The sequence below is a fragment of the Pagrus major genome, chromosome 7 (assembly GCF_040436345.1).
Source record: "Pagrus major chromosome 7, Pma_NU_1.0".
In the NCBI taxonomy this organism is placed as follows: domain Eukaryota; kingdom Metazoa; phylum Chordata; class Actinopteri; order Spariformes; family Sparidae; genus Pagrus; species Pagrus major.
The window spans coordinates 26,820,430-26,848,269 of record NC_133221.1 but is presented as its reverse complement, the minus strand read 5'-3'; the positions used below and the strand labels follow the sequence as shown (position 1 = coordinate 26,848,269).

Sequence of the window (27,840 nt, the reverse complement as noted above, 5' to 3'; positions counted from 1 at the left end):
GACAAAAGCGATGCTTTTATTTTGACGGTAAGGATTAAATGCTTAAATCATCATGAATAAAAGCATTTTAAAAAAAAGATTATAACTGCTGTATTCTGTAAATGGTAATGTAATGAAAAAAGTGAAAGGATATGAAACTATCATGAGAAATGTTTTATCATTAGATTATTATTGAGCTGTCAATGTCAATGAGTAAAGATAAAACCATTACTGATTTATATTATGTTCTGTAGCAGGCCTATAGTAGTTTTGCTGTGAAGTACAACAATGCCACCTGCTGTTTGTAGTTGGTGACAGCTGGACCATAACATAGAAAATAGCAAAGTACAGGACACTATAACAGCAATATACATGCAGTATAGCTATTAGCTTTATCCGATAACTGAATACCATGCGAATCATGTGACGTTTGAGGAGTCTGTTTATCTCAGGTAATGCTGCCTTTATGTGCTGCCGGAGAACATTGGATCTAAGGGTAGTACGGCAGTGTCGGGTAACACAAATATAACTTCTTTTGTTTTACTTTTTTTAATCGGCAAGTATTTTGTTAGTTTATTTTTGGAACTTTATCAGGTTTCACATTATTTGCAGTAAAGATTCATAGAAGTCAGGTGAACATGGGATTCAAAAAATTAATGTAATTTTCTACTGTGTGCAATTGGGAGCAACAAAATGTGATTTTATGCAAAATCAGAAAAAACTTTCACTAATCAGCACGCTTATATTTTTCAGTAGGACACAAATACTCACACAATTGCTGCATTGTGTCATTTTATTTCGTTCGCTTGAACATTACACCGCAAAAAGCTTCCTTGCCACTTGAATTGGACCATAAACGCATCACCATGTTTACTGGCCGTCCATTGGTCCATCCTGGTCCAACTCTGGTCCAATCACAGCGCAACGGGGCAGAAGCGTGCGCCCCACCTTGTTTCGGTCACGTGACGTCTGCTTACGAAGATGGTGGAAGTTTCTTCTTCCTTGAAGTGAAGCCCCGACTGAAACCTAAACATCCTGCAGACCGAGGGCTGGGAGTTCACTGCAGCGTTACCAGCTTGATTTTACAGCCTCCCTTCTGATCCTGGTAAGCGATAGAAGCCGACAGCAACATCACTTATTTGTTTTTTCATGGCCTTTCGGACTTTGGAATTTCCAGCCAGCCATGATGATGACACGAGCTAGTATGCTAGCAGCTAGCCGGGCTGGGATGGCAGCAGGCTGTCAGAACCGGCGGCCAGCTGACATTCAACACGTACTCAGCAACTCCGGTGACCACACCGCCACTGTAAACATACACACTGTTAAGCGTCAGTGCGGTATATTAGCTAGCCAGGACATACTGTTCCTCACTGCACGGCTAACTTGAGTTAGCGTTAGCTCGTTATCCAGTTCTAGTTGGATAAAATTATGTAATCTTAACCAACATTTGTTAGCTTAGCATATCTGAAAGGGAATGTTGAAGGATAATGCTTAGCTAAGCTACCTCGGTGATTGTTGTCTGTAACTAATGCACATGCCGGCTGGCGCAGTTAGAATTAAAGTGGTTGGAGTTGTTTTGCTGAGCTACGTCTTCTCATATACAGAGGACAGTACGCCAAACTCCATTCAGTATTTGGCTGTTTTATCTCGCCGCGTTCTTTGGTAAAGTTGCAAGCTTTGTAGGACACAAAATATGATACTCAACCACTCCTTAGTGCGACATGTCGTACATTTTATACATTAAGCCGCAAAGTAGTATTAATTAAAGCTAAATTTAACTTATAAATACTGTTTCTTCGCGCGAGTTGAGTGAACTGGTTGTAAGAAACACCGAGCTGGTATTTGAAACGTTATAATGCTGTTATGGAAAACCATGTTTCCTTCTTTCCAGTGTTCCCGACCTGCCGCAGTTCTGACTGCATACTTCTGTCTGCTTGGATAATTGCAGTTATGTGGGAGTAACAGAGACAAAGAAGGAGAGAGACAATGATATTTTTGTCACAGTTGTTAGTCATCTGCTACTTGGCAAGGTTGTGTTGGTTTGTGTCCTCGGCTCCCACTGTTGTTATCTATAGGCAGCGTAATGTTGAGTAATCTGGTGACTGAACAGGGCGGTTGGCTGCTGTTTTCCTGTCTGTTTCTGCTGTTATGGGAAATGTTTTGACTATTAATAACCCATCACAAGATTACCAACACGATCGGCTAACCTGAAAGAACCATGCTATTGACTTTCGTTAGGGGTCGAGCGATATGGCTTTTTCAGGGCAGATACTGATACCGATTTTTAGAAATCAAGGAGATTGAAAATCAATATATGGGACCGATATTCATTTGCAGTAAAAACTCTTTGTCTCAAAATTTCGAACAACCAGTGATGGAATAAAAGTACAATTTACTCAAGTACTGTTATTAAGTACAATTTTGAGGTACTTTACTTTAGTGTTTCCATTTTCTGCTACTTTTATACTTCCTTTCCACTTTATTTGACACATTTAGTTATTAGTTACTTTAAAGATTCTGATTATTTAGTGTTTATAGGCTATTAATTGTGACGTGTTACCCATCAGATATTGTTGTGAGTGGGACATTGTGAGAGAGGATGCTGCATCAGAGCCAAGGTAGCACATTTTTAATTAGATTATTTTATCGGCAATCTGACAGAAAAATCACAGATACAGTTAATCTGAAATTGCTGAATATCGGCCCCGACAATTGACCAGGGCTGATAATTGGTCCACCTCTAATTTTCACTGGAGACCGAGTTAGTGATCACATCATATTTTCAGTAAATCAGGAAATATGTGCTATTTTATATTTCAAAGTAGAAAACAACCCATTATATTTGAATAGTATATAGAATGAGGTACTTCCCTGAGTATGGACAGTGATTAACATGAGTTAGATGTGAGACTCTTGAGTTGTGTTTCCTCTAAGCATCATGATAGAACAACATGTTTGTCCCTTTATCTTCTAATCAAGTTGATCATCATGAAGTTATGTTTGAGCGATATGCACTGTTGTTTTTTACACTTAGTCATGGTGTAAACAGTTTACCTCAATGAGGCAACCAGTCCAAATATTTAACAGTTCAGAGAATACAAGTGTGGCTGATGTTTTTGAGATTTTGCTGATCTTTAGAGGGGTTCAGGTGCACAACACACCTTTATAAGAGAACACACTCAGAGCTCTATTGCTGAGGAAATGGTACCATATGAGCTCAAACTCACTTTCAAATGCCTGAAGACGATGCTGTTATTTAGCTGGTTAAAAAAAAAGTCAATGGCAGGTCATTGTAGAGTTTAATATGCAGCGAGTACCCTCTTCTGCAAAACACGTTCAGCCTGCTTGCAAGGCTGCAAAGTCAGCAGTTGCAATTAATTATTGACAGAGACTAAAGCAGTAGCCAAAGTGAAAGTTTACCCAGGAGCTCCTCACTTTCTCCTGCTCTGCCATGTGCATACTGGACGAGATAGACGGGGGAACATGCATTATTCAGCGACGCATCGTGGTAACGGACCGGATTCTAGGAAAGATCACAGGACCCGACTCTTGCACGTCCCTGTTCTTTGACTTTCCCTGTGATTGACACATCATGCATGTCTGCCTTTTTCTGTAAAGCAAACATTTTATGACTGGTGTTACCTTCTTTTTATAAGCAAAAGTATCCCCCAAACCTATTAACCCTGTTGTCAGGGTGTCTTAGAATTACGTTTCTATTACAGCTGATAGATACCATATATACACATATTTTGCAGTGATCCCTCAAATGCAGTTATCACATGCTTGTGACAAAGATATGTAACGAAGGCAAGATATTTTACAGTTTAACAATAAACAGTATTGTCAAAAGCACACCAGCTGCTGGAGACATTAAACCTCACTGGGGATTTAAAAATTATAAATCAACCAAGCGTCTTTGTTTTCATTATAATCACTAAAGAAATGGGCAACATGTATGCCGATTTACGGTGATAGGCCAATATTGGTCGAGCTCTGTTGAGCAGTGAATAAGCAAAGGTTAACATACTGTAGTGGCTTGTTTGTGGTTCTTTATTGGTGGAAAATGAAGGCAATCAAACTAAAGTGGAAAAACATGACAAAACATGTGGTTAGCTGCTGGTGAAAGATAATGATGGATAGGTGGTTAGAAGTCCAAGCTACAATACAAATTAAATATTTACAGAGAGCAGCACCTACTGTGGGTGTAACCTGTATGCATTCAGTTGTGTTGAGTTGTGTAGACACTTTATGTGGTTGTGTTTGCAGTCAGGTGTATCTTGCTCTCAGACACGGAGCAGGAAGATAGACACAGGTGGTGTTTTAAAGTTGAAGATGGAAGAATGAGAAGCTGACAATTGCAGATAGCAGCATTTCACAGACTTCAGGCCTGACCTTGATGTGTACAGTGTGTCTGTTGTCTTATTGCTGAATGCAAGAGTCAAGATCATACTTTTGGTGCTGATAGATTCTAGGATGGGAAGACATACAAACAAGAAAACGTAGCCTCTCCATCTATTAGAATCGATGCTCCTGATGAGCGTTGTTACATTACATTATAAGACTTTCCATTTGGCAGAAATGTTTGAGTGCATTTGATATCATCATAAATTTTAAGTGCAATATTAGTAGTATTTCATGTGGCTGAAGGCTGTTATGGAGGTTTGGTAGGCAGTATGTTTGACCTGGTTGAGACCAGATCATTTGCCTTTTTTTGTACTGTGAATAAAAGCAGGGAGAGCCTGTTTTATTTCATGGCGTAAAACTTATTCATGCTTTAAGCGGAAACTGATGAAAGCTATTGTGCACGGTCAAATGCCATGAATACAGGCAAAACAAGTGTACATATGGGAAGTGCGCATGAGGTCATTTTAGGCAAGATGAAGATTATAATGTAATTCATTCAGGCAACAATAGAAGCTAGTTTTATTGAGCATGATTTGTTTTATGCCTCTTGCCTAAAAGTCTACACTGTAAACCACTTTGTTCCTGTTTTTTGAATAAGTAAAAATTAAGGCAGCACTGTTACCTCACTGATGCCGGATTTGATTCCCGGCTGGCTTTCTCTGTTCTCCCTATCCTTGCACTTGTTTCATTGACATTACACGCAATATGCTTGTATGTGGCCAATAAAGATTCTTATAGTAGTGATTGACTGATGTTATACAGTCAATATTATGTGTCTGAATGCTGAACCATACCATACTTAATAGGAAAACTGATGCTAGTTAAAGGAAATAAAGCTTAAAATTCATTGTGCCTGAGCGATATTGTTCACCTATTTACTGTAAGCATTAGTAAGCCTTGAGGAGGGTTAGTAAAACGTGCAGTCCTTAATTATTGAGGGAAGGTTGGACTTTTTATTTTTAACTTGTTAACAGAAGTATAATTTTTTCAAGTCTTTCATATTGTGGGCCAAATTAATCAAAATGATGTGTGTATTCATGTATATGCTGCTTATCTGCAGCAGTGGGAAACCAGTTTGTCATCACCCTAATGATATGTTGTCTGTGCTACAGGCCCTCCTCCCAGCCCTATGTCATGGCCAGTGGAGTAACCAAGCCGGGCACTTCCAACGGATACCCTATGAAGGCACAGCTACAAATTATTGGTGAGCCAGAGGTTCAAGTAAAAAAAAATAAAAAAGTCAGGTTCTATTGTTTGTTGTTTTTTTTTTATTTCTTGCTCATTTTGCATTCAAAGTTATGTCATATATGTTCAAAACATGATTAACATGGCTTTTTATACTGTAAACAAGGAATTAAATTAATAAATAATACTAAATAATTTAAATAATTACCGTAACGTTATGATAATAAATGAAGGTTGGCTAAATTCCATTTAGCTGCTTCAGTATCAGATTCCTGATGATGTGCATGTTGGCTCACTGTCACACATGGCTTACTTGGACAGTTAAATGTGCAATATGTAAGAATTGGCCACCTGTCAAATTCATACTAAAAGGTGCACTATGTAGAATTTTAATCAGAAGACATCATTGATTCATTTTCTTTCTGCCTACACAAACCACATAAACAAACTCTCTTTGTTTTCATGACTGAATAAACTGAATAAACAAACTGACCTTAAAGACAACACGATTTCATACTGTTTTACTTTGTTTATATTTTAGCGGACCCTGCCACCTTTCTAGTTTCAAACAGTGTTCTGGGGACCTTATTTTCCTCTGAGAACAGCGTGTTTATTCAGTTATGGAAAAGTTTGTGTTATTACCTCACTAATATTGTCAATATCAAAATTCTTAGTTTGAAGCTCAGCTCAGTTAGTCGGGCAGCTAGCGGTATGGACTGGAAGCTCGGCAACCAGGGGTTGGTATTTACACCACTAGCAAGGGAGCTTTGGTCCAGGACGGGCTAGCTGGTTGGCATGCTGACTTCAGTAGGCCTAAATATCCCTCTAATACACTACATAGACATCATAATGTCAAAACTTTAAATTTAGTTACTTTTTGGATGTTTACAATGAATATTCTTCCATATTGCACCTTTTAAATGTAACAGAGCCATTGTTAATGTCTCTAATAACACCTGCGCTCTTAGACAACTGAGAACTGTCTAGTTTGCCTTGGGTGTGTTTCATCGTGTGATGATGTTTGTCCATCCCGGCAACGCCAGACATTTTGAGGTAGTCATTACTGCTGCCTCGTCAGCTAAAATTCATTTTGCACTGGTTTTAATTTCAGCTGGTACAGTCCAGATTTCATCGCAGTCATGTTCCCTTGTTCTGCTTTTCATTTAAAAATGTGTGCTTTATTTCCTTGTTCCTGAAATATTGCATGGTTCCTTATCCTCATCTCCTTGTTTCAGTGCTGTCAGCAAAACTGAAAGAGAACAAGAAAAACTGGTTTGGTCCCAGTCCCTATGTGGAAGTGACGGTCGACGGCCAGTCAAAGAAAACTGAGAAATGCAACAACACCCACAGCCCCAAATGGAAGCAGCCGCTCACTGTGTGAGTCAGAGTCTTGCCGGGATTACCAGACCCATATGACATTTGATCACATTGATGATCATACTTGTTTATTGTCTTCTAACTAGAGCTGCAACAATTAGTTGAAAAATGGATTAGTTGATTGAAAAAAGTTGAATTAATTTAAGTTGTCAAATTAGTTGCCAACTGTTCTGATAATTGATTAATCATACAAGTCACTTTTCAAGCAAAAATGTCTAACAATACACTTGTTCAAGCTTCTTAAACGTGAGGATTTAGACCAAACAATTGAACAATTAATAGTGAAACTACCTGGCAGATGAATTGATAACGAATCTAATCAGTTAGTTGCAGCTCTAGTTCCAACCATACCCTTGTTGAATAGTTTTTAAAATGCTGATGTTTGCTCTGTTCTGCCGTCTGCATGCTCGGATTTGACACACAGGACACTGAGTGAATTGTAATGTTTGAATGTTTACAGGAAATTTATTCAGCTTTGGTAGACATCTTACTCTGATTATTAGTGATCCCATTGTGGTAAATTTCACCAGACTGGTATTCCAGGAAGCTCAAAACAACCCTGTTTCTTGTAAAAGTTTCATATCTTAGATTTGACTCAAACACAGATTTTTTTGTTTTACCTCTCAGTTTGAAAGAACTATCAGCACTTTGCACTTGTTGTTAAAAGTCTTAGGTAGCACTTTCAAACTGTTCAAGAAACTAAAATTACTTTCTTTTGGTGTCCAGCCATAATTGACCATCATTGATACAGTACAAGAAATGATGAGGAAGGTTAGTCATAGTTGTATCAGTTATGTCAGCTTTAAGTTGATCATTAAAAATGTTTGGAAGCTGATAAAGAAACAACCATACAGCACATAGTGATCACTTCCTGTGCTTCTGGGTGAAATACAGTTCAACTCAATGTACAAACGCTTGTACAAGTCTGTTGATGGTCTTTGTGTAATAAGCCATTCTGGCTAATCATGAGATTGCTCATTGTCCCCAGAGATTGAATCAAGTAATTACAGTAATCAGTGTATTATTTGGATGTTTGGTTTTGGGATAGAAAAATGTGTTTGAAAAGTTCTTGCTGACCGTAGTATTTGGTGTTGCACATCAAAATTTCTTTATTAAACTGTCCAGACCTTGAGGAGTTTCTCAAAAGCGCTCAAAAATAGACTTCCTTCTAATTGTATAAAATTGCTGGTGTAACATCTGATCTTGATCAAGATGTCTTGCCTCCAGCAAGTTTCTTTCTAAATGAGTCACCAGGACTTGGTTTACGGGAAGGATTTTCTCTCTAGAGTAACTCAGAGTTCATGAGAATGGTGTGTACAGTTGAAAGAATTGATATGCTATCTCCCTGTGGTTAGCACTTACAAGGAAAATGCCACATGGAGGTGAGGGAGTGTGTCCGGTTCACTTACAGGAATCCTGTTTCTAAACATATGCTGTACACTTGGTGCACTCCCTGCAGTGCAACATATTCACACATCAGATGTCCTCTTAATTTTAGCCTGTCCACGATCTCTCTTAAAATAGAGCTCTCCTACAGTTTCCCCTGGACCCATGGGGGGTAGCGTTATTACATAACAAGTGTTTACTATGGGATGTAATGGGACCTGAGTCCATCTGTCCACAAATGTTTTTTTTCCTGGGGGCGCTGAGGGTGCTAGCTAAACAACTGTCATAGTGATGGTTATAGACACTCGTTGTCCCCGAATAGCTTCTGAACTTTATTGTCTGTGGTGCTTTCACAACCAGACTCTCGCTGCTCACAGCTGCTCAAACCTGCTGAAGTTGAAGTAATTTTTTGTCCTTGTTGCTATCTGTTACACTGCTTGGTTTCACAATATCATTTTAACCAAACACTCATAAATGGATGGAGATGTCAGGTGGTGACAGCTGTGACATCAAGCTACCTTAGATTACCAGTTTCTTGCCAGAAAAGAGGAGATAAAGCTCAGTGAAAAACTGTGGTTAATGAGATGTCTGTTAAGTCCTGATAGTTAGACCTTGGTGGGCTTTCTGAAATCAGATTCTCAGTAGACAAGAGCAAGGCATGGCTCCTTTTGCTTTTCAATAGTATCAATGCATTGCATCTTCCAACTGAACTGTTTGTTTCGACAGGATTGTGACTCCATTCAGCAAACTGGTGTTTCGCGTGTGGAGCCACCAGACCCTGAAGTCAGACGTGATGTTGGGTATGGCCACGCTGGACGTCAGTGACACGCTCAAGACTAACGACATGAAAAGTGAGTGTATGATACAAAGACACACTGAAAACACACACAGCTGTTATGCGTATGTTTTTCCCTTCCTGTTTCACTACATGCTATGAATATTTTCTTTGTTTCTTTCACAACAGTATGTGCCAGCTCTCTCAGGGTGTCCTGTGTGTGTGTGCATCTGTTCTCCAAAAATTTTAGATTTAATTGACATAGACACACTTGGTGTTCTGTTAGAGATGTGTAATCAGGCAAACATACCTCCTGGATGATTGGGGGCTAGTTTCAACCCACAATCTTTACCAGCACATGCACAGATGTTAACACTTACCAAACCCGTACCAACTCTTCTGCACTTCAAACCAAACTAAGATAAATGCTACAAGACATAGCTAGACTACTAAATTAACCGTTATCTCAAAAGCCTGCAGTGATTACAAAGACATGATGTCATGTCAGATTGTTAAAATGTCAATATGAAATAGCGTATGTAGATCAGTACTCAGTCTTGTGCCACTTAAAATTATTCTAAACATATTTTTATTTATTTATTTAATCATTTACATTTTTTAGGGGACAAAGTTTATGTCTTCTCATATGATCTTTATTCTGTATAGAAAAAAAAAAAGTAAGGTGCCTTTTCTTGGTCGATTGCTAAACAATGCATGTTTTTGTTCATCAAATAGTTTGGGTAGTATATTCTTTGTTTTCCTGTTGAAGAAACTTTTGAAGGTGGGGCATTGTTCATTTATTTGAAACTGCTGTTGCAGTTGCAAGAAATGTAAAATGCATCACATCCTGCACATCCGAGGTTTTTGCAAAGCCTTATCTGCTATCTATGTAATGTGGTACGTGTTGATACAACTGTGTTCCAGCAGTCAAACAAAATGTAGAAACTTTTGGAGGCTCTCAAGTCCTTTATCAACAACCATGCAACCCTGTTTCAAAGCATTTACACATGTGCATTATCAGACTTTTTTTAGAGTAAAAAAAATAATCAATGAGGCAGTCCACTCTACATTTCTGGAGCAGGCTGCTGGTTTTTGTCAACCCCCATTTTCCCTTGTAGATTTTTATCTTTGGTTTGTTTGTCAAAGACTCCATTCACTCCCCTGCCTGGTCATTTTTTATGCATGGACCCTGTCCAGCAGTGCTAATGACAGAGAACTCTGGGTACAAATCACATGGCATGAGCTGATTGACGTTCCATGTCAGAGCAGGATAATACACTCTGATCTCCATAAGTTTGTAATTTCAGTGACTCAGAGATTTGATTTCATGTTTGAGCCCATGATTATCTGAGCAAAACAGCAACATTTAGCCTAAACAGGAACAGCTGATCGAACAGTGTTATTGTGTTCCTCTCATTCATTTAGATAATTTATCTTAATTTAAACTGTAATGTCTCTCTACACTGAGCCAAGGAAAAGACTACTAATATGGCTATGGAACGGTGATACTGGAAATATTCAATACATTTGATATTTGGCAATAAAACAGACATTTTGAAGTTATTTCTTGATGTTAATAGTCTTTTTAGTATTGCTGCTGTATATCACTGGTTTTACTTTGAGGAACTTTAAAGGGTCAATGCATCCTATTACTGATTGGCTCAAGGTATGCCTATGTCATTAACAGCAGAAGATATATTTCAGTTGTCATTGTCTTACCTCTTGTATTTTTGTTGTCTGGCTGTAGTCTCTGAGGTGGTGCAGACCTTACAGCTGTGTGCGGACAGAGACCAGTCAGATGTGGTGGGAGATTTGTCTGTCTGCCTGGACGGCATGACAGTCGACCCAGAGATGTTCGCCACAGCCGAGGCTGAGAATCACAGTGAGTCGCAACTGAGCCACAAGCTGGATGCATGCAAACCTGTTTGACTGTTGACTACCGTAAAAACTACCGCCTTTGTCTGGTTGAAACAAAATGATGTGAAAACAGGATATGAACACATTTATAAATATTTTTCATTCTGTTTAGTACAGTCAGATAAAGGGCTCGGTGATACGGCCTTAAAATAGTATCACAATATTTTTAGGCTAGATCATGATACACAAAATATATTTTGGTATTTTGAAATCTCTTCAGAAGCACTTCATAAATGTTAGGACTGGGGACAAAATCAAATATCAAACATTACAACAATATTGTTTGGATGACTATTGGTACTGACACAAAACATTAGTACAATGAGATTTTTGATAAATTCTCATCAGTAATGTGGATGTAATGCGTAAGTGGGTAAAGGCAAGTATTGGAACCAGTAGAACAGTCTGGGAAGTCCAGAAAACTACATCACTTGATGGTTACTTAAGGGCTGTCCACACCAAGAACGATCACAACCACTATAACAAAAACGATGTGAGCATCCACACTGATGAAGGATAATGTTGTGTAAACAGTGCCGCCAAGCAGCCGTGTCGGCAGCTTAGGAAAATGGATATTGATGGTCTGTTGCTTTATGTTGCACACAGAAACGACAAAAAGAAACCCCCCAGAAGGATATGGTTTTATGAAATTCTTCAAAGATGAGGAGTTAGGAGAATCCAACACCTTTGTTAGGAGAGGTGCGGTCTTTTGAAGACAAATTTTATTTATACTTCAGGCCGAGTCAAAATCAATTATGCTGACATCAAAACAAACTTCAGAAACCACATCAGTATGTCTCAAGTGAATTGATGTGTTTTGTGTGTAATTTGCAGCCTAATAAAGGTTATGTAAGCATTTAATAAGTTGGATAAACATCCAAGACTGAGATACTAGAGTAGACCTTCTAAAGAATGCCATCAATTAACTTACATAAAAGAGGTCGGCTACAGTTGAAAACCAATATTATAACCACTGCTGCAACATTATGTTGTAGGAAAATGTCCACAAAATCAAGCTGATCGATTGCCTTCTAATTTTGGGTGTATGCTGATTGGCTGTCAGTGTTTCTATTGTTCATCAAAAATGCTCTGACAGTGATCCGAAGGATATCGTTCCCCATTGTCGTTAATAGCTGTGGTGTGCACAATACAATGCACTTATGTTACAAAGAACAACCTATTAATAGTTTTCTTTATAGTTATCATTCTTGGTGTGGGTGGCCCTTTATACTACATAATGATATATAACTAAATCTAAAATCTAAGAGTGTCATATCACAATAAGGATTTACTATCAATATATTTCCCAGTACACAAGATTTCATTGTGTGAACACAAAACAAGTCTCATTTGTGTTGTGTGTCTTACTTCAGGTAAATCGAATGGGGAATCACAACCAAATGGGGATCATGTCATAAGGTGAAGTATCTATTCCCATTGTCAGTCGAGTTTCACAAGTTTCACATTTCTATTTTTTTTTCTGATTTATTAATCTTCATCAACCCTCCTTGTTTACAGGCGGAGTCGAGACAACTCTCCAGCTGTGGATGGTGTAGAGCACAGGTCTTCTCCCAGTGGGCGGAAGTCAACGAACAGCACAGGGTCTCCCTCAGTGTCATCTAGGCCTCTCCGACCACCCAGACCCTCCAGACCTCCTCCTCCAACCCCCCGTAGACCCACCTCTTCACCAGGTCAGACATTTACTTAAGGAAGGATCTGTTCTAGACACTTTTCAACTAAGAAAGAAAGGGAAAAGTCAAGTTCTCTTCTCTCTACAGACTGTCGTGATCTAATCATTGTCAAACATTTACCATACAGCTCTCACACACTCTGACTGACTTTTTTTTGTACAACCACTTTACTTACTACTAGCCATATTCACATAGGGCAACAGTGAAGAACAGAAACTATGATTACGGTAAAATATGAAAAAGAAAAGATATTTTATTAAGTCTACTGTTGTACCTTTGCCATCTCGAGCTGCAAAGCAGTCTCACCTTGATTAGAAACAATACGATCTAACTCTGTGATATCTCATTATCTCCTTAGCATCTTCCAGCAACGGCTCTGCACCAGCTGATGGCAGCGATGGTCAGTCAGGCTCTGATACACCGGTGCGAACGCCGGCCTCAGGACCCTCACCAGCTCCGGACTCAAGTCCATCGACCGGCTCGGACAGGAACTCCACCTCAGCCTCCACCTCTGCCTCGGCCTCAGCCTCAGCTTCAGCCTCAGCCGCAGCCTCAGTCGCAGCCTCAGCCTCTGGAGCTGCAGCAACCAGACAGCCAACCAGCAGCGTCACCCCTGCTGTCACTCCCAGGGTCCCTGCTGTCAGTGCTGGACCGTTGCCGCCTGGGTCAGCTCTTACTTTGTTGTTTTTGCAGAAGAACTTATGCTGGTTGTGGTTAAAGAATAATCAAAAAGTTAATGTGTCTTTAACATGAAAGACTGACAAATGTTATGTGATCTTTCATAGTCATGCTCAGCAAGCCAAAAGGCTGGTTATATGTTTTGCTCCTTTGTGTGATGAACAAAGAAACAGAACAAGACACGAACCTCTTCAACAGAAAGTTCAAGAAGAAAAAGATTGATTAAAAGCTTCGCCAGGATTAATGTATTGCAAAGAAATTGGGTCATCTTTGAGTAAAAAGTCCTGAATAACCTTTACTGCAGCCCAGCAAATTACAGCAGTGAGGGAGAGTTTAGTGATTTATTAAGTCCTGAAGCGATATACAGATAAATGGATGTGTGTGCACTTTAAGAACACAAGGATATGTGAGAGCAGAGACAACATGAAGTGGGATTACTGGTTGGTTTGGTTTGGTTTAGATTTCACATCAAACCTTTACTGAAACACAGAAGAAACATTTTAAAACAAACACAAAGCAGTTACTGTATGTTTGCATGCTCAAGTGACAAATGTGAAGAAAGAGTAACACACACCCACACACACAGCATACCATTATTACATCTGTTAGTTTGTCACTTAAGGCATTTTAACATTTTTACTGTGGTTGTGACCAACTCGCTCCATTATCATCACCATAATTGCTGCTGTTTTAGTGTCGTCAATATGACAACATTGTGACCTTCACTGGTTATTTTCTGCTTTTGTTGCAGGGTGACTCATGTTGTTCAAGCTGTTTTAAATCCAAAGATAACCTAACTGGTCAGAGCTGTGCACCATTACCTAATGTTCTCCTTTTTACTGCTGTTTTATTATCCAGGTGGGAGCAGAGGGTGGATCAGAACGGCAGGGTGTATTTCGTCGACCACGTGGAAAAGAGAACAACCTGGGAGCGCCCCGAACCACTGCCTGCTGGGTAAAAACTCCTCCCCTTTTTATCTCTCTCTTCTTAGATACAGATAGTATTTTCCTTGATTACTAGAATACTGGCTCATGTCCAGTTTTAAGTTCCTGATTATGTTATCTACATTACGTTCAATTAATTTAGCTGACACTTTTATCCAAAGCCATTTAAACTAAGTGCATTCAACCCTGCCAACAACTGCGTGGTGCAAGTACATCAGACATCATCAATTATGCAGAAAAGTGCTACATTTAGAACAATAAGAATAAATGACTTTGAGATGTTTAAGTTGACCTGTATTCACATTTTTTTCATTCTCCCATTGTCTTCCCTCATTTCATTCATCTCTAGGTGGGAGCGTCGTGTCGACCAGATGGGGCGGGTCTACTTTGTCGACCACATCACGCGAACCACCACGTGGCAGCGCCCCACAATGGAGACGGTGCGGAATTACGAGCAGTGGCAGCACCAGCGCAGCCAGCTACAGGGCGCCATGCAGCAGTTCAACCAGAGGTTCATATTCGGGGTAAGACTTCCTCTTTGTAAAGTGAAACTGTGTGGTAATGTGGGTGTTAATAAACTGGAATACGGTGACTGTTATTGCCTGGAACAGCATTTTGGTTGTCCCGTGTGTGATGAAAAAGAAGGACGTCACCATCATAAGAAATTAAAACATTTCCCAATGAAAAGTGAGTTTTGCAAGTTGAAAATCTTTCTTTAATGTTGTCACTTCAATACATTGATTGTTATCAATACACACTGTCAATAAGCAATTTATCGTTAAAGTATTTACATAATCAGCTCAGCTGCAAGTGTTTATGTTTGTGACATAAATGTTAAATGTTAACAACCAATTGGATTAAAGATGTTACTTTGGTTTAATCTGACGTTTGTATTTACATGAGTCCTCCTTCATAATATGTCCCGTTAAACTGAAGTAACTCCATTCTTTTGTTTGTATATCAAAAAAGACACAACAAACGTTGTTTTTGTCCTCTTGATGCTTTTTGATTCATATGAATTCCTCTGATTCTCTGCTGTGTAGGTACAAGACCAGCCCGCAGCCACTCAGAATAAGGAGTTTGATCCTCTCGGTCCTCTGCCGCATGGATGGGGTAAGATCTTTAAGACTTTTGACATTAAATACACAGGTTTTATTCCATCCTGCTAATGTGTGTTTAATTACTCCACATAAATTTCCCTTTAAGAACTAATAAAGAAGTTTGTTTTAGATAAGTAACGTCCAACAACAGAGTTGTAGCTGAATTCCTTTAAAAAAGTTGGCTCACAAACTTTTCTGAATGTCAGCCTGTTGCAACAGCTGTGTGCGAGTTCACTTAGCATAGGTATAATGTAAAATTATTGCACCATGGAGATAAGTTACAACATAAATATCGCATTCATAAAATGTCAGTTATACTCACTAATGGTAAAACAGCAGTTTTTCTGCACACAATTCATCAATTGCATACTGTTTTGCAACACAGTAATCCAGTAGAGACCTACTTTATGATTACGATATTTCAATGTCGTAACTTATTACAATGTGCTACGATGCCTGTTAGCTAATATGCACAGTATTTATGATGATGGACCTTTGATAATTGATTGATCACTTGCCTTATACAGTATATGACCTCACATCCAAACTAGTTGCACAAAGTAATCGTGGTGCAGCCAATTTATGTAGCTGATTTAGTTACAAACCAACTACAAGTTACTAAGCCTCTAGTGTCAGTTTTACACCCTAACTTACTGTAGGAGAGAACGTGCACAAAGCTGGTGCAACCAAGTGCTCTTGAATTATAATCAAAACATCCCAGGAATCCTACACATAAACCACGGTGTAAATATACAAGATTTTTATTAGTGTTTAAGTGTTGGCTTCAACACTTAAATACTGTAGATACTCTCTCACTTAAAATGGTAAAAAAACAGCAAATGTATGACAGAAATGGGATGATATCCCATAGAGGCCTAAATACATAGATTGAGGCTATTACAGTTGGGTAATGGGAAATTAGAGAATCCCTCCAAATCTCAAATTTCTCAAATTAATAAGATAAAGTAAGATTTAAATTTGACATGTGGGCACCTTCAAATTTTTGTTTGTTTGAGTGTATTCAAGTAATGTGTTAATGAATAATCGACTGATTGTTCTTGTTTCAGAGAAAAGAACGGACACAAATGGCAGAGTTTATTTTGTACATCACCCAACACGGGCAACACAGTGGGAGGACCCGCGAACACAGGGGTCAGTTTGTGTGTGTGTGCATAGGACACTGCTGTCATTTCATGTGTCTTTTTAGCTTCTCCTGAAATATTCCATCACTACATGTTGATGTAATCTCATGTTTTAGGTTGCTGAATGACAAGCCACTTCCAGAGGGCTGGGAGATGAGGTTCACTGTAGATGGTATCCCCTACTTCGTAGATCACAACAGGAGAACGACCACCTACATTGACCCTCGCACTGGAAAATCCTCACTGTACGTCCTCCACCATTTTGTTTACTTCTGCATCAAAGTCTTGAGTCTTGAGAATCACATAACAGTATAACCTTGTTACATCAAGAGGGATCAGGTAATCGGGTATCTATTGGCCATTGTTCTATAATCAGCAGATTTTAGAGAAATCAACACTTTTTCATTACAGCTTCTAACCACAGTGTTTGGATTTATCAGACACAATGAAGCTCATTAACTAGAGCAGACAATCAACTACTAATGAAGAGATAGTGTGTTACCATATCGAACACTGAAATAATACTACTGGTAACTAAGTTTTATCCTTTTTTGGATCTAGTAAAAGAAGGAATGGGTATGATTAGGATGTTATTAATACTACGACTCTGATTGATACTGCTCATTGTTTCAGTTTTTTTATTGATTGGAACTTTTTCAGTTCTCAATATCTTTTTCATAACTTAATGCTTTTAAAACATATAATAAAGGAATTCAGAACAGAGTTAATTTTTAAATATAACTAAATATTGTTTCTAGAGCAGCAACAATAACTTTTACAACAGCAAAATAAACTCAATAATATCTCATTGGAAACAAATCTGAAATGTGACTAAAATAAATAATATTCCTGACATTAAAATACTGAGTGAAGTTTAGATGACACAGACACCAGTCGGTATCAGTCCTCCTCCCTCTGCTGAGGTGATTCACTGCCTGCAGGTAGTGCTGGTAGAGGGAGGAGGTGGCTGTCTCAGCCAGCAGCAGTTTACAAGAATTTGCCAGTTTAATAATTTGACTCACTCACAGGTTTTATTTGCTCTCACTGTAACAAGGGTTAGGTTAGCCCCAGGGCCTGTTTAATACTGGGTGCCAGTACACATCCCTAAGTATAACACCTTTAGAAATTATACCTGTGCAACAGCAAACGCCTTCTCATAGCACCATAATTTATTTTTATATTCCTGTTTTCCAAAGACATTCTGAGAAATTAGGAAATCACTGACTGGTTTTAGCAGATGAAGCAGGTTTAGAGGAAGTGAATACAACAGTGTGTCATTAAATAACTAGATTTATTGAATGAGCATTGTGGATTATGGAAAGAATTTTCTGTTTAGATGAGCAACTTTATAGGAACAAAGAGTAAAAAGTGCGTACTAGTAGGTTCTTTGTAGCTGTTACACCTTTTACACCTTGGATACATGATGCTTGGGGTCACTGTTAGTAAGCTTCTCGCTTCAGTCTTTCCAGTCCACCTCTGCATTCCAGCAATGAATGTGTGACGTGTGTTTTCCGCCAGAGGAAAGTGCTGGTGTCATAACGTTCTGAATAAACTAATTAACGTGACGTCATAGGACTGGTATTAAGACAAAAATATTTACTTGATCATACTAGGAATGTGATGTTTATTTTTTTCAAATCTTTTATCAGCCCAACTTATTGCTGAATTTAGTTTATATTTGACAGACTTCACCAAATAGCGCTATTACACCAGATAGTTCTGTTTGTGCTGATTTTTTTAGCTAAATGTGTAACTGCCTCTGAAATTCCTCTCTATTTTTAGAACCTGTGACACATAATCTTGATGTGACTAATGTTACCTGTTGTCTTCTCATAGAGGAAACACCTTAGTTGATTCATGATAATAACTTTTTAGCATAACAAGACTGAGAGTAATGACTACGGTTTGGTCCCAGGGGTGGAAAAACCAGTTTGGTTAATGAGGATAAGAACGTTACGGTGTGAACTGACAGGAGCTTTGACATACTGGCCAAATAACCTTAAACTTAAACTTAAACCCTTATGAAGATATTCACATTAATGGTAGCTGGTTACCATGTTCACAGTTTAAGTTTAGAATGTTAGAATGCCATCATTTTCTAAGTAGCACTTTAAAATATTAAAACGTAGTAAGTCTGTCTCTCCTTTTTTTCCCTGGCAGTGAAAACGGACCTCAGATCACCTACGTTCGAGACTTCAAGGCCAAAGTACAGTACTTCAGATTTTGGTGCCAGGTAAGAGTCATATCAGTGCACAGGGTCTAATAAAATATTGATTGCAATTGATATCAAGTATAAACTTTGAGGCATGTCAGTAAGATGAATCACAGTGCTTTGATGCATCATTTCAGGTTGTATTCTTATCAGTCAGAAGACTACATGATGGGGCGCCCCAGTAGCTCAGTTGGTAGAGCGTGCACCCCATGTACAGAGGCTGTGTCCAACTTGTTGCCCTTTTCTGAATGTCATCCCCCCTTCTCTCTCGCCCCCTTTCCTGTCACTAAAAGCCATGAAGAGGCCAAAAATATATTTAAAAAAAAACAAACAATACAACATTATTTTTGAGACAGTCTTCAGTCATAGTAGCTCTGAATCATTGACTCTGAATCCACCGTCATTGGTGGACATGTCTCACAGTGCAGTCGAGGACCAGCATTTAAAGATAATAATACAATTCGAGCACGGTTTAATCGGCCGTTATATAGCACATTGATTATCATTAACTCTTTAACTTCTCAGTAAAAGAATTTGTCTAAACCAGTGCAGACTGTTTACAGCTACATAAAATCACCATCAGGGTATGGTCAAAGGACTGCACTGTACTTTATGGTCATTTTTGTTGTCATTCTCAAAATATTAACCAATATATAATATGTGTGTGTGTGTGTGTGTGTGTGTGTGTGTGTGTGTGTGTGTGTGTGTGTGTGTGTGTGTGTGTGTGTGTGTGTGTGTGTGTGTGTGTGTGTTGAATTTCGAATGACTCATGATCTGGCAGGTGTTGTCATGCTGAAAGTACATTCGCTCCCCAAGTGCTTCTGACATTTTCCCTTTTTCTCCAGCAACTGTCGATGCCTCAACACATCAAGATCAACGTATCCAGAAAAACCCTGTTTGAGGACTCCTTCCAACAGGTATTTGTCACTCAGAGCTCATTGAACTGTGGGAAAATGTGTTATTACACTCAGACCATTGTCCCATTTGCCATTGAGAAGATATGCTCACCTACGCCACCTCCACCTGAAGTCCTGTTGTTTTGGTCGTTACTTTTTTCTAGTGGAAACTAAAATCGGTGTATAAACCTCGAAAATATAATCCACAGTGGAGTGTCTGATGATCTTCAGAAGTGTAAATATGTTTTAAATGATGCAAACTTTAGTTTACCCATGTTTTAACAGCAGTGAATAAAGCTTTGTTTTATTAATTTAATGTATTAAGGGAAGGTCTATAATATCTGATATTACACTTCCCCTACTGCTACTACTACTGCACCACTTTACAGTTTTTCTCAGTTGCTCTGGCACAAATGCTGAAAGAAAATCATAATTCTCAAAATGGGGTGACCAATTCTCATGTCCACAGTTTACAGATGCAAATTCTCAGCTCTCATTTATCAAACTCACTCACAAAGGGGGTGTAACATAGATTTATGTAGGTACCAGTAATGTGATGCTCTACTAGGGATCGGTGGATTCACAGGGAAACTACACCATAGATTTTTTTGTGAATGTGCTTAAGCAGTTAAGAAAAACTCTGATTTCCCCAGTGCACTCTGTTACTACCGTGTAATACAGTGATTCCCCCTTGAATCCATCAATACATCTTCTCTGTTTTAGATAATGAGCTTCAACGCTCAAGATCTGCGAAGGAGACTGTGGATCATCTTCCCTGGAGAAGAAGGCCTCGACTACGGAGGTGTCGCCAGGTAAGTTAGAATATGGCTGAACATAAATGGTTGCATATAATGCATTGGATTTACTCTATTTTCAGAAAAGAGGCAAACCAAGTTGTTAGAGATGTTCTTGATGTGTGTCCTTATTTTGGCTGTTTCTAAGATGCCTCTGCAGTGTCACTTGTATAATTTCACCTTGTTTATGTAATTCTGCACTGATTGGAAGGCTCCCCACTGTGTAATATGTTAGCCAGCAGCTAGTTCTATACATGGTACTGTCCTTTTAACATTTCTGTGGCGTCCTCTCTTACAGGGAGTGGTTCTTCCTGCTGTCCCATGAGGTTTTGAACCCCATGTACTGCCTGTTCGAATATGCCGGTAAAGATAACTACTGTCTCCAGATCAACCCGGCCTCCTACATCAACCCTGACCATCTCAAGTATTTCAAGTTCATAGGACGCTTCATCGCCATGGTTTGTCATTTTTCAATATGTTGATTCCTCTTTATTATTATGGCAAGAACAAATAGTTTTAGGGTTTTGTGCCATACAGAAAATAATATTCCTGCACAGCAACTTGTGAAAGAAATGTGAACAATATTCATGCTGCATGTTTTTCTGTCCCTCAGGCTCTTTTCCACGGCAAGTTCATCGACACTGGTTTCTCACTGCCATTTTACAAGCGTATCCTGAACAAGCCTTTGGCCCTCAAAGACCTGGAGTCGATAGATCCGGAGTTCTACAACTCCCTCATGTGGATCAAGTGAGTACGCATAGAGATTTGGACAGCACTTTTACAGAGGTGTCTACTTTAACACCTTTCTTATTCTGTAGTTAATCATTAAAAAGAATTCAAACAGGATTGATGGCTTTAGATTACCATTAGATAGGCAGCTCTCCTGACTTAATTTTTCCACTAGCAGCACTGGTGCTCCTTACTGAAAGTTTTTAATAAATTCAGTCATCAAGAAAACGAAATCCATTCATAATTTTCCCATATTAACTGTATTACTGATAAATTCTTTGGTAATAAATAAACAATTTACTGATATAACAATGATCTTTTTTATTTTAAAGGTAAAAGTTACAAAGTGAAGTAGTCTTTTAAGAGAGAGTCATTTTCCATGACCTTTTTAAAAGGGAGCTTGCAGCACCTTCTAAAACCAGATATTATAAAAGAAAAAAAAGGAAACATCAATTAATAACAAATAGTTTAAACTGTGTTGATATAGAGTTAAAACTATAGTGTTTCCCCGTTGTTACTGGGAAATAGACCAAGAAGAGGATTGGCTTTGTTTTTTTATCACTGTATTATTATATATCTATTAGTTCGTTATTAGACTGATTGTGATGCACACTTCATAAAACTAAAGTTTTTCAAGTGTCAAGTAACAGACATTTGGATAGACATCATAAGGTAACTGCTGTTAGGCTACTGCTGTGTGACACTTGTGGGTAATTTGTGCAATAGGACATGGGATTAGGTTCAAGCTCTTTATTATGAAATAGATCCGACAATTGTGTTCACGAGTCACAAAATGCAAATCTTTTGTTAAGTCATGTCTAAAGTTTGCAGACTTCACAACAACAGGGTTATTTTATGCAGAAACTTGACAGCTGATGAATTACAGATGAAGAGTTTGGCATTTTCGCAGTGAAGGTGGCTCAATTAAAGACCAACTTGTGAGAAGTAATGATCCCCTTTATGGAACTATAATATTTAACCGTAAAGACAGATGCGTGCAGGCACCTGTGAGGATCAATTTGATTCAGCTGTAATGACGATGATTGATTTATCACTGTAATCATCTGTAATTAATCAGAGAAGCAACATCTGGAAGTCTTGGAAAGTACGGGAAAACAACTCAGTCAAAATTAGGAAAAAACTCAGTGGTCTGCATTGAGTTGAAATCATCTTGTGCCAGACCCAACATCCACCATGTCTCACCCATCCACAATACAGGGACACTGTATAAATCAGCTCTTACCATCTTTATGCAACTTTTTATTTCTTGATGACAAGCTCCAACTCTACCGTGTCTGTCAAACATCCATTTGTCAAGTTATATGAATGAATGAATGAATGACATACAGTGATGTTAAAGTTGTGCTGTAACTGTCAATGCTGCTCTTTAGGGATAACGACATTGAGGAGTGTTGTCTGGAGATGTTCTTCTCCGTTGACAAAGAGATCCTGGGGGAAATCTCCACCCATGAGCTGAAACCAGGAGGAGGAGACATCCAAGTCACTGAGGAGAACAAGGAGGAGTACATCAGGTGGGTTTGTTAAAAAATATGAGTCAGTCTTTTTCATAACTCACACAGTAGATTGTGTCTGGTTGGTTTTTGAGTTTAATGAGGTGGAGTTTAATGTCTGTGTGTGTGTGTGTGTGTCTGTCTCCCCCTGCAGGCTGGTAGCAGAGTGGAGGCTGTCCAGAGGCGTGGAGGAGCAGACACAGGCTTTCTTTGAAGGCTTCAACGAGGTTCTCCCTCAGCAGTACCTGCAGTACTTTGACGCTAAAGAGCTCGAGGTATGGATGAACTGTAATTCATCACTCGTGTGAACTTTGTGTTGAATAAAGATTAATTGATGTCACTGTAATATCTTTTTCGGGAGAAATGACATGATTCTTTTTATATTAAAAATATTAATATTTGATGTACTAATATTAATAACTTGTTTCCTGTCACAGGTGATGCTGTGTGGTATGCAGGAGATCGACCTCACAGACTGGCAGAGAAACACTATCTACAGACACTATGCTCGGAGCAGCAAACAGATCCTCTGGTTCTGGCAGGTCGGTGCACCAAAAGGAGTCACCTGTTATACTTTTTTACTGTTATGTACAGAAACATGAACCCAGCCATCCTAAGAAGTAACCTAAGGAATCATATAGACTGATATTCCATTGTGTAAATTGTAGCAAGTTGCTTAGAAGCTCAGGTTCGTATATTGTGGTTTCTCTGAAAAATCCAAGAAACACTTTGTATTAAAGTACAAAAAAAAAAATTCCTTAACATGTATTTCTCTACTCATAGTCCTTTACTTACGGGGCTATTTATTTCATTCTTAAATAATTTAATATATGTTTTCTCTTGTGACATTTCAGTGTTTTAAACAGTATATCACTTTGTCCTGCAGTTTATAAAGGAGATGGACAATGAGAAGAGGATGAGGCTGCTGCAGTTTGTCACCGGCACCTGTCGTCTGCCTGTAGGAGGCTTTGCTGACCTCATGGGTAATAATTACACCAATATAACCATTTTAAGTTGGCATTTTTTTATTTTCAAATGTGAATGAAATATGCATTTAGACCAGTTTAGCCTTGTTCTGTTTTTGTTTCCTGCAAACCTTTTCTTGAATTAGGTCTGTCTATTTAGAACTTACAGCAGCACGTGTTTACATTTATATTAGTCTAAGATTAAACTAATCCTAAGTATGTTGGCTCAGAAAGTCAATGTATTATGTTGCAATAATATTTGTCAGCTTTAAAAACGGAGCAGACGGTGAGCCTTCGACTAACATCAAGCCTTTTTTAAAAAGCTAGTTTCAGTTGTTATAGCAGTTTCTCAGATGGTACGGTTTGGTAACAGTGGGATCTGATTCTGTTTGTCCTGTGACGGTGTGTTAAAATACTGTGATCTTTCTAGCTCCTATTCACCTGTGCTTCATTTTACAGGAAGCAATGGTCCCCAGAAGTTCTGCATTGAGAAGGTGGGAAAAGAAAACTGGCTTCCCAGAAGTCACACATGGTGAGTTCAACCTGCAGCAGATTAACTCTGTGTTGATAAAACCCCTGAAGTGACATTGTTACTTTACTAAATATGCTAAGGTCCTGTCTGTAGCTGCTCATCACAGGAAGCTGAAGTGTTTCCTGCTTTAGTTTGGTTTGTTAGTGATGTGTGATACCACTGATTTCCTTTTCGAACTGATACCAAGTAAAACCCAGGCTGTCATCGCCCATTCCAATACGATACAGATACTTATAAAATGCTTCCTAGTCTAGGAAACAAAAGAAGTCTTGTCTATTGAATAAATATTTAATACACTAAAAAGCAACAAGGTGCCTTTTATAACAATGTATAGAAATCTACAATTTTGAGAGAAACTCACAAAAGCTGAAATTCGTAATAATTTACACTTGATGTTGCTTATTCATAGGTCAGCGCCTGCATGTCCCAGTGTTGCGGCTATTCAGAAGATTAATGTTTTTGGCATAGAGCTGATTAGATTGCCCCTAACTGAATTAAGTTCATACTATCTAGTTCAATTTCTAACATTTATAACAAACTAAATTTCATGAAAATCGGTTAATAAAAATTAAACAAGTTACAGTCGATTTGTAGTGAAATCAGTGCACATTGTATTTGTTCACTGGCGGATCTTGACCTCCCCAATATGGCGCTCAGTCAATCTAATTGTGAATGCAATATCTACTTTTCTATATCTATGCAGGAGAAGACCTCATAGCACAATAATTTATGGGTATAGAGAGGATGTAGTTCTTTGCGGGTCAATTTAGAGTCTTGTTCGATGCTCATTCAGCTGTTTCTAAAGATCTTCTCTTAAATAAACACTTTAGGACAATTGGTCCAATGTTGAGCTGAAATGCAGTTTGTTTTTTATTTTACTTTCCCAGCTTCAACAGACTGGACTTGCCACCTTACAAAAGCTACGAGCAACTGAAGGAGAAGTTGATGTTTGCCATAGAGGAGACAGAAGGCTTCGGACAGGAGTGAGAGAAACCGGGAGAGGTTGAAAAAGTGGGTGCAGGAGTCTGAAGGAATAAAGACCACCAGTGTTCAAATCAGGGAGCCTCTTTAGAAAAAGGGCGAGTGTTTCGTGTGATTGTGCTCTTGCATGCATGCACACACCTGCGTGGTACTTGTACTGGTGTGTGTGTGAGAGCCTGCATGTTGTTGCAGAGAAGCTGGGATGTGCGTCTACACCGTGCTCGCAGCAGGCCGAGAAAATTTTTTATTCTTTTAAACCAAAACACGGAAGCTGCTCCTGTCTCTTAGAATGTGCAGCAAATTATGCATGGGATCCTGAAAACTCCCCCTCTGACATCTGCAGTAGTGATTCTTCCCTGCACGTGACCATGTAATTGCAGGTAACAGGATGGCCTCGGGATTACAGTCATCTCTTAACCAGAAGGGCCACAGGTTTTAACAGTGGTGTCTTCTCAATCTGTCTTTAACAACCCGATTTGTTCTTAAGTTGCTCTGCATTAAAGCGTCTGGTAAATGTCAAAGTATTACATTTTAAAGCAACATGTTAGAGGGTTTGTTTTTTCTGAAACGGGGTTAATTTTAACCAAAAATGCAAACTTTGTTGCTCTAAGATTGTTTGTTTCATTAGAATGAGCTGCATCCTTTTTCCTCATCATGCCCTTAAATCTCTCACACTTTCATCTGCATCTCTACTGGGGACTTAAATGGATCCTTTTTGAAGTGAACAGTAACACTTGGCAATATAAGATGATACCTTTGCTCCAAATTAACGCTTAAATAACAGGCAGTCTTGGTGCTTCAAAGACAATTGGGAGACATGGCTAATATAAGTAACGAGAGATAGAGGTTTGTATAAGTATTGACTGTGAATCACTTAATGATTGTGAAAAGTGTTGTAGCCTCCATTATTTATAGCGTGGGGAGATGTGGAAGATTTAAAAACAGAACTTTAGCTGACCCTAGTTTTATAGGGCCAGAGTTTGTGCACTGTGACGTGGGATTGGACGTCTAGGAGTATTGTGGGAGAAGTTAATCATCTCAATATCAGCCTCTTTCTTTCAATTCATGGTCTTTTTAAAAAGAAGAAGATCTTGACGATGAAGTATTTTAAGGTGGTGTTCAGTAGATTCAGTACTTAAGATGTACTTGATCTAATGTGTGAAAAACACCAAATGCAAGTTAAACCAAATCCACTCTCTTAAGTTTAGGTAAAATCTTAAATGACATTTTGAATGCATTCTTTATAAAACTCCAAAAGAAATCGCATGTAGCTCCTCACACACGTGTAGCATTTGAGGGAGTGAACTCTTGTCTTGTCTCATAAGAAACCACAAGATTAATAAGAAAAATACAGTTTTTATTCATTTATAAATCTGTCAAAGAAGAGTATTTCCACTTCAGAACGGTCAAATTTCTCCTGATTCATTGACTCGTTTACAGTTTTACGGACAGAGATCCCGCTTTAAATTTTATTTCTAACACACGATGGAATAATGTGTGTCGCTGTGTTTTCCTTTTTTAAGATGTGTTCAAGACAAGTTAAGATTCTCTTTGTGGTGTTTATGAATTTCCAAGAACGGCTTTTATTTTTGTGAGCGTAAAGAAGCCTCTAAATGCTTTACCAATGTGGAATCAGCATCAAGTGTGCAAAGAAACCATCTTTATATTGCAGTCTTCTGTTTGGTTTGGTTTGGGTGACACAACATCTGATCAACAATAATCGAAGATGATTAATCTCATTTATCTATGAAATATAAACACCAGGTATTGTGGTTGCTCATTTTGGAGTGTCCTTTTGAATGAATGAATTACACACTGAAAAGACAGGCGTGGTTACTGAGGAACATTGGATTCAGGTGTTTTTAGTCTGACAAAGCACAGCACTTTTAAAAAAAAATTTCCCTCCACTTTCTTGCAGCACGTGGGGCATCCGGTCCTTGTTTCTAGTAACTCTAGGTTCTTTGTTTCCACATGTGTGGTGAGGTGGTCTTAAGTGTTTGTCACTAGCCTTCAGGTAGCCTTATTTCCACCTTCGTAACACTCTGGACTCTGGTCAGTCCTTCTTGACCCTGGTGTGGAGAAGCAACCAGACCAAGAGGAGGCTGAAAAGTTCTTTTGAAGAAACTGCACCAGTGTGGGAAAAGCTGCGACACTTAAGCTGATGACACATGGTCTGTTTCAACGGCTCATTGTTCCTTCAGCTGAGATAACAACTACTGAGACAAAGTCAGTGTAATATAATGAATGTATCACGATGAAAAGTTGACCGGTAGAGTTGCCTATTTACATTTTTGCCTCAGATGGTTCCTCCTGATGCAGTGTGTTGTTTTTAATCTTGTTCTGGGTCGATCACATATTAAAATCCTGGGGACATAGTAGTTAAGCAATTATGTAAATATCATAATACACTGCTTTTCTTTTCCTCCAGAATTTTTCCATGTACAACTAAACCACTGTCATTCTCCTGTATATGAAAACACGTTGTAAATGGTGTCAATAACAGATTTTCTTTTGTAAAAGAAAGGTTTTAATAAGAGTTTTATGGTAACACTATATTTTCTTTTCCCTGGTTAATTTCTGATGTACATGAAAGATGTGTAATATAGAAATTGTCACCTTAATAAATTAAATTAAAAATGTGT

At 38.6% G+C, this 27,840-nt stretch overlaps 1 protein-coding gene across 1 annotated transcript; it reads left to right on the top strand.

The window, feature by feature from the left end:
- Nucleotides 1-959: 959 nt before the first annotated feature.
- itchb (itchy E3 ubiquitin protein ligase b) lies at nt 960-27,837 on the top strand. The gene is made up of 24 exons (XM_073469590.1): nt 960-1,084; nt 5,496-5,587; nt 6,804-6,945; nt 9,058-9,182; nt 10,854-10,988; nt 12,397-12,442; nt 12,542-12,714; nt 13,073-13,379; nt 14,251-14,346; nt 14,686-14,860; nt 15,380-15,449; nt 16,504-16,588; nt 16,695-16,823; nt 18,739-18,811; nt 19,636-19,707; nt 20,410-20,498; nt 20,779-20,938; nt 21,094-21,227; nt 22,601-22,741; nt 22,875-22,995; nt 23,158-23,262; nt 23,607-23,703; nt 24,145-24,217; nt 25,105-27,837. Exons 2-24 carry the CDS (start codon nt 5,518-5,520, stop codon nt 25,202-25,204), a joined length of 2,718 nt encoding a protein of 905 aa, XP_073325691.1. The 5' UTR covers nt 960-1,084; nt 5,496-5,517; the 3' UTR covers nt 25,205-27,837.
- Nucleotides 27,838-27,840: the final 3 nt, after the last annotated feature.

Excerpts from the sequence above, each read along its gene's own strand:
- itchb (XM_073469590.1), top strand. The coding sequence starts at position 5,518 with ATGGCCAGTGGAGTAACCAAGCCGGGCACTTCCAACGGATACCCTATG. Across the intron at positions 15,450-16,503 it reads TCCTCTGCCGCATGGATGGG|AGAAAAGAACGGACACAAAT; the intron begins GTAAGATCTTTA and ends TTCTTGTTTCAG. Across the intron at positions 21,228-22,600 it reads AACTCCCTCATGTGGATCAA|GGATAACGACATTGAGGAGT; the intron begins GTGAGTACGCAT and ends GCTGCTCTTTAG.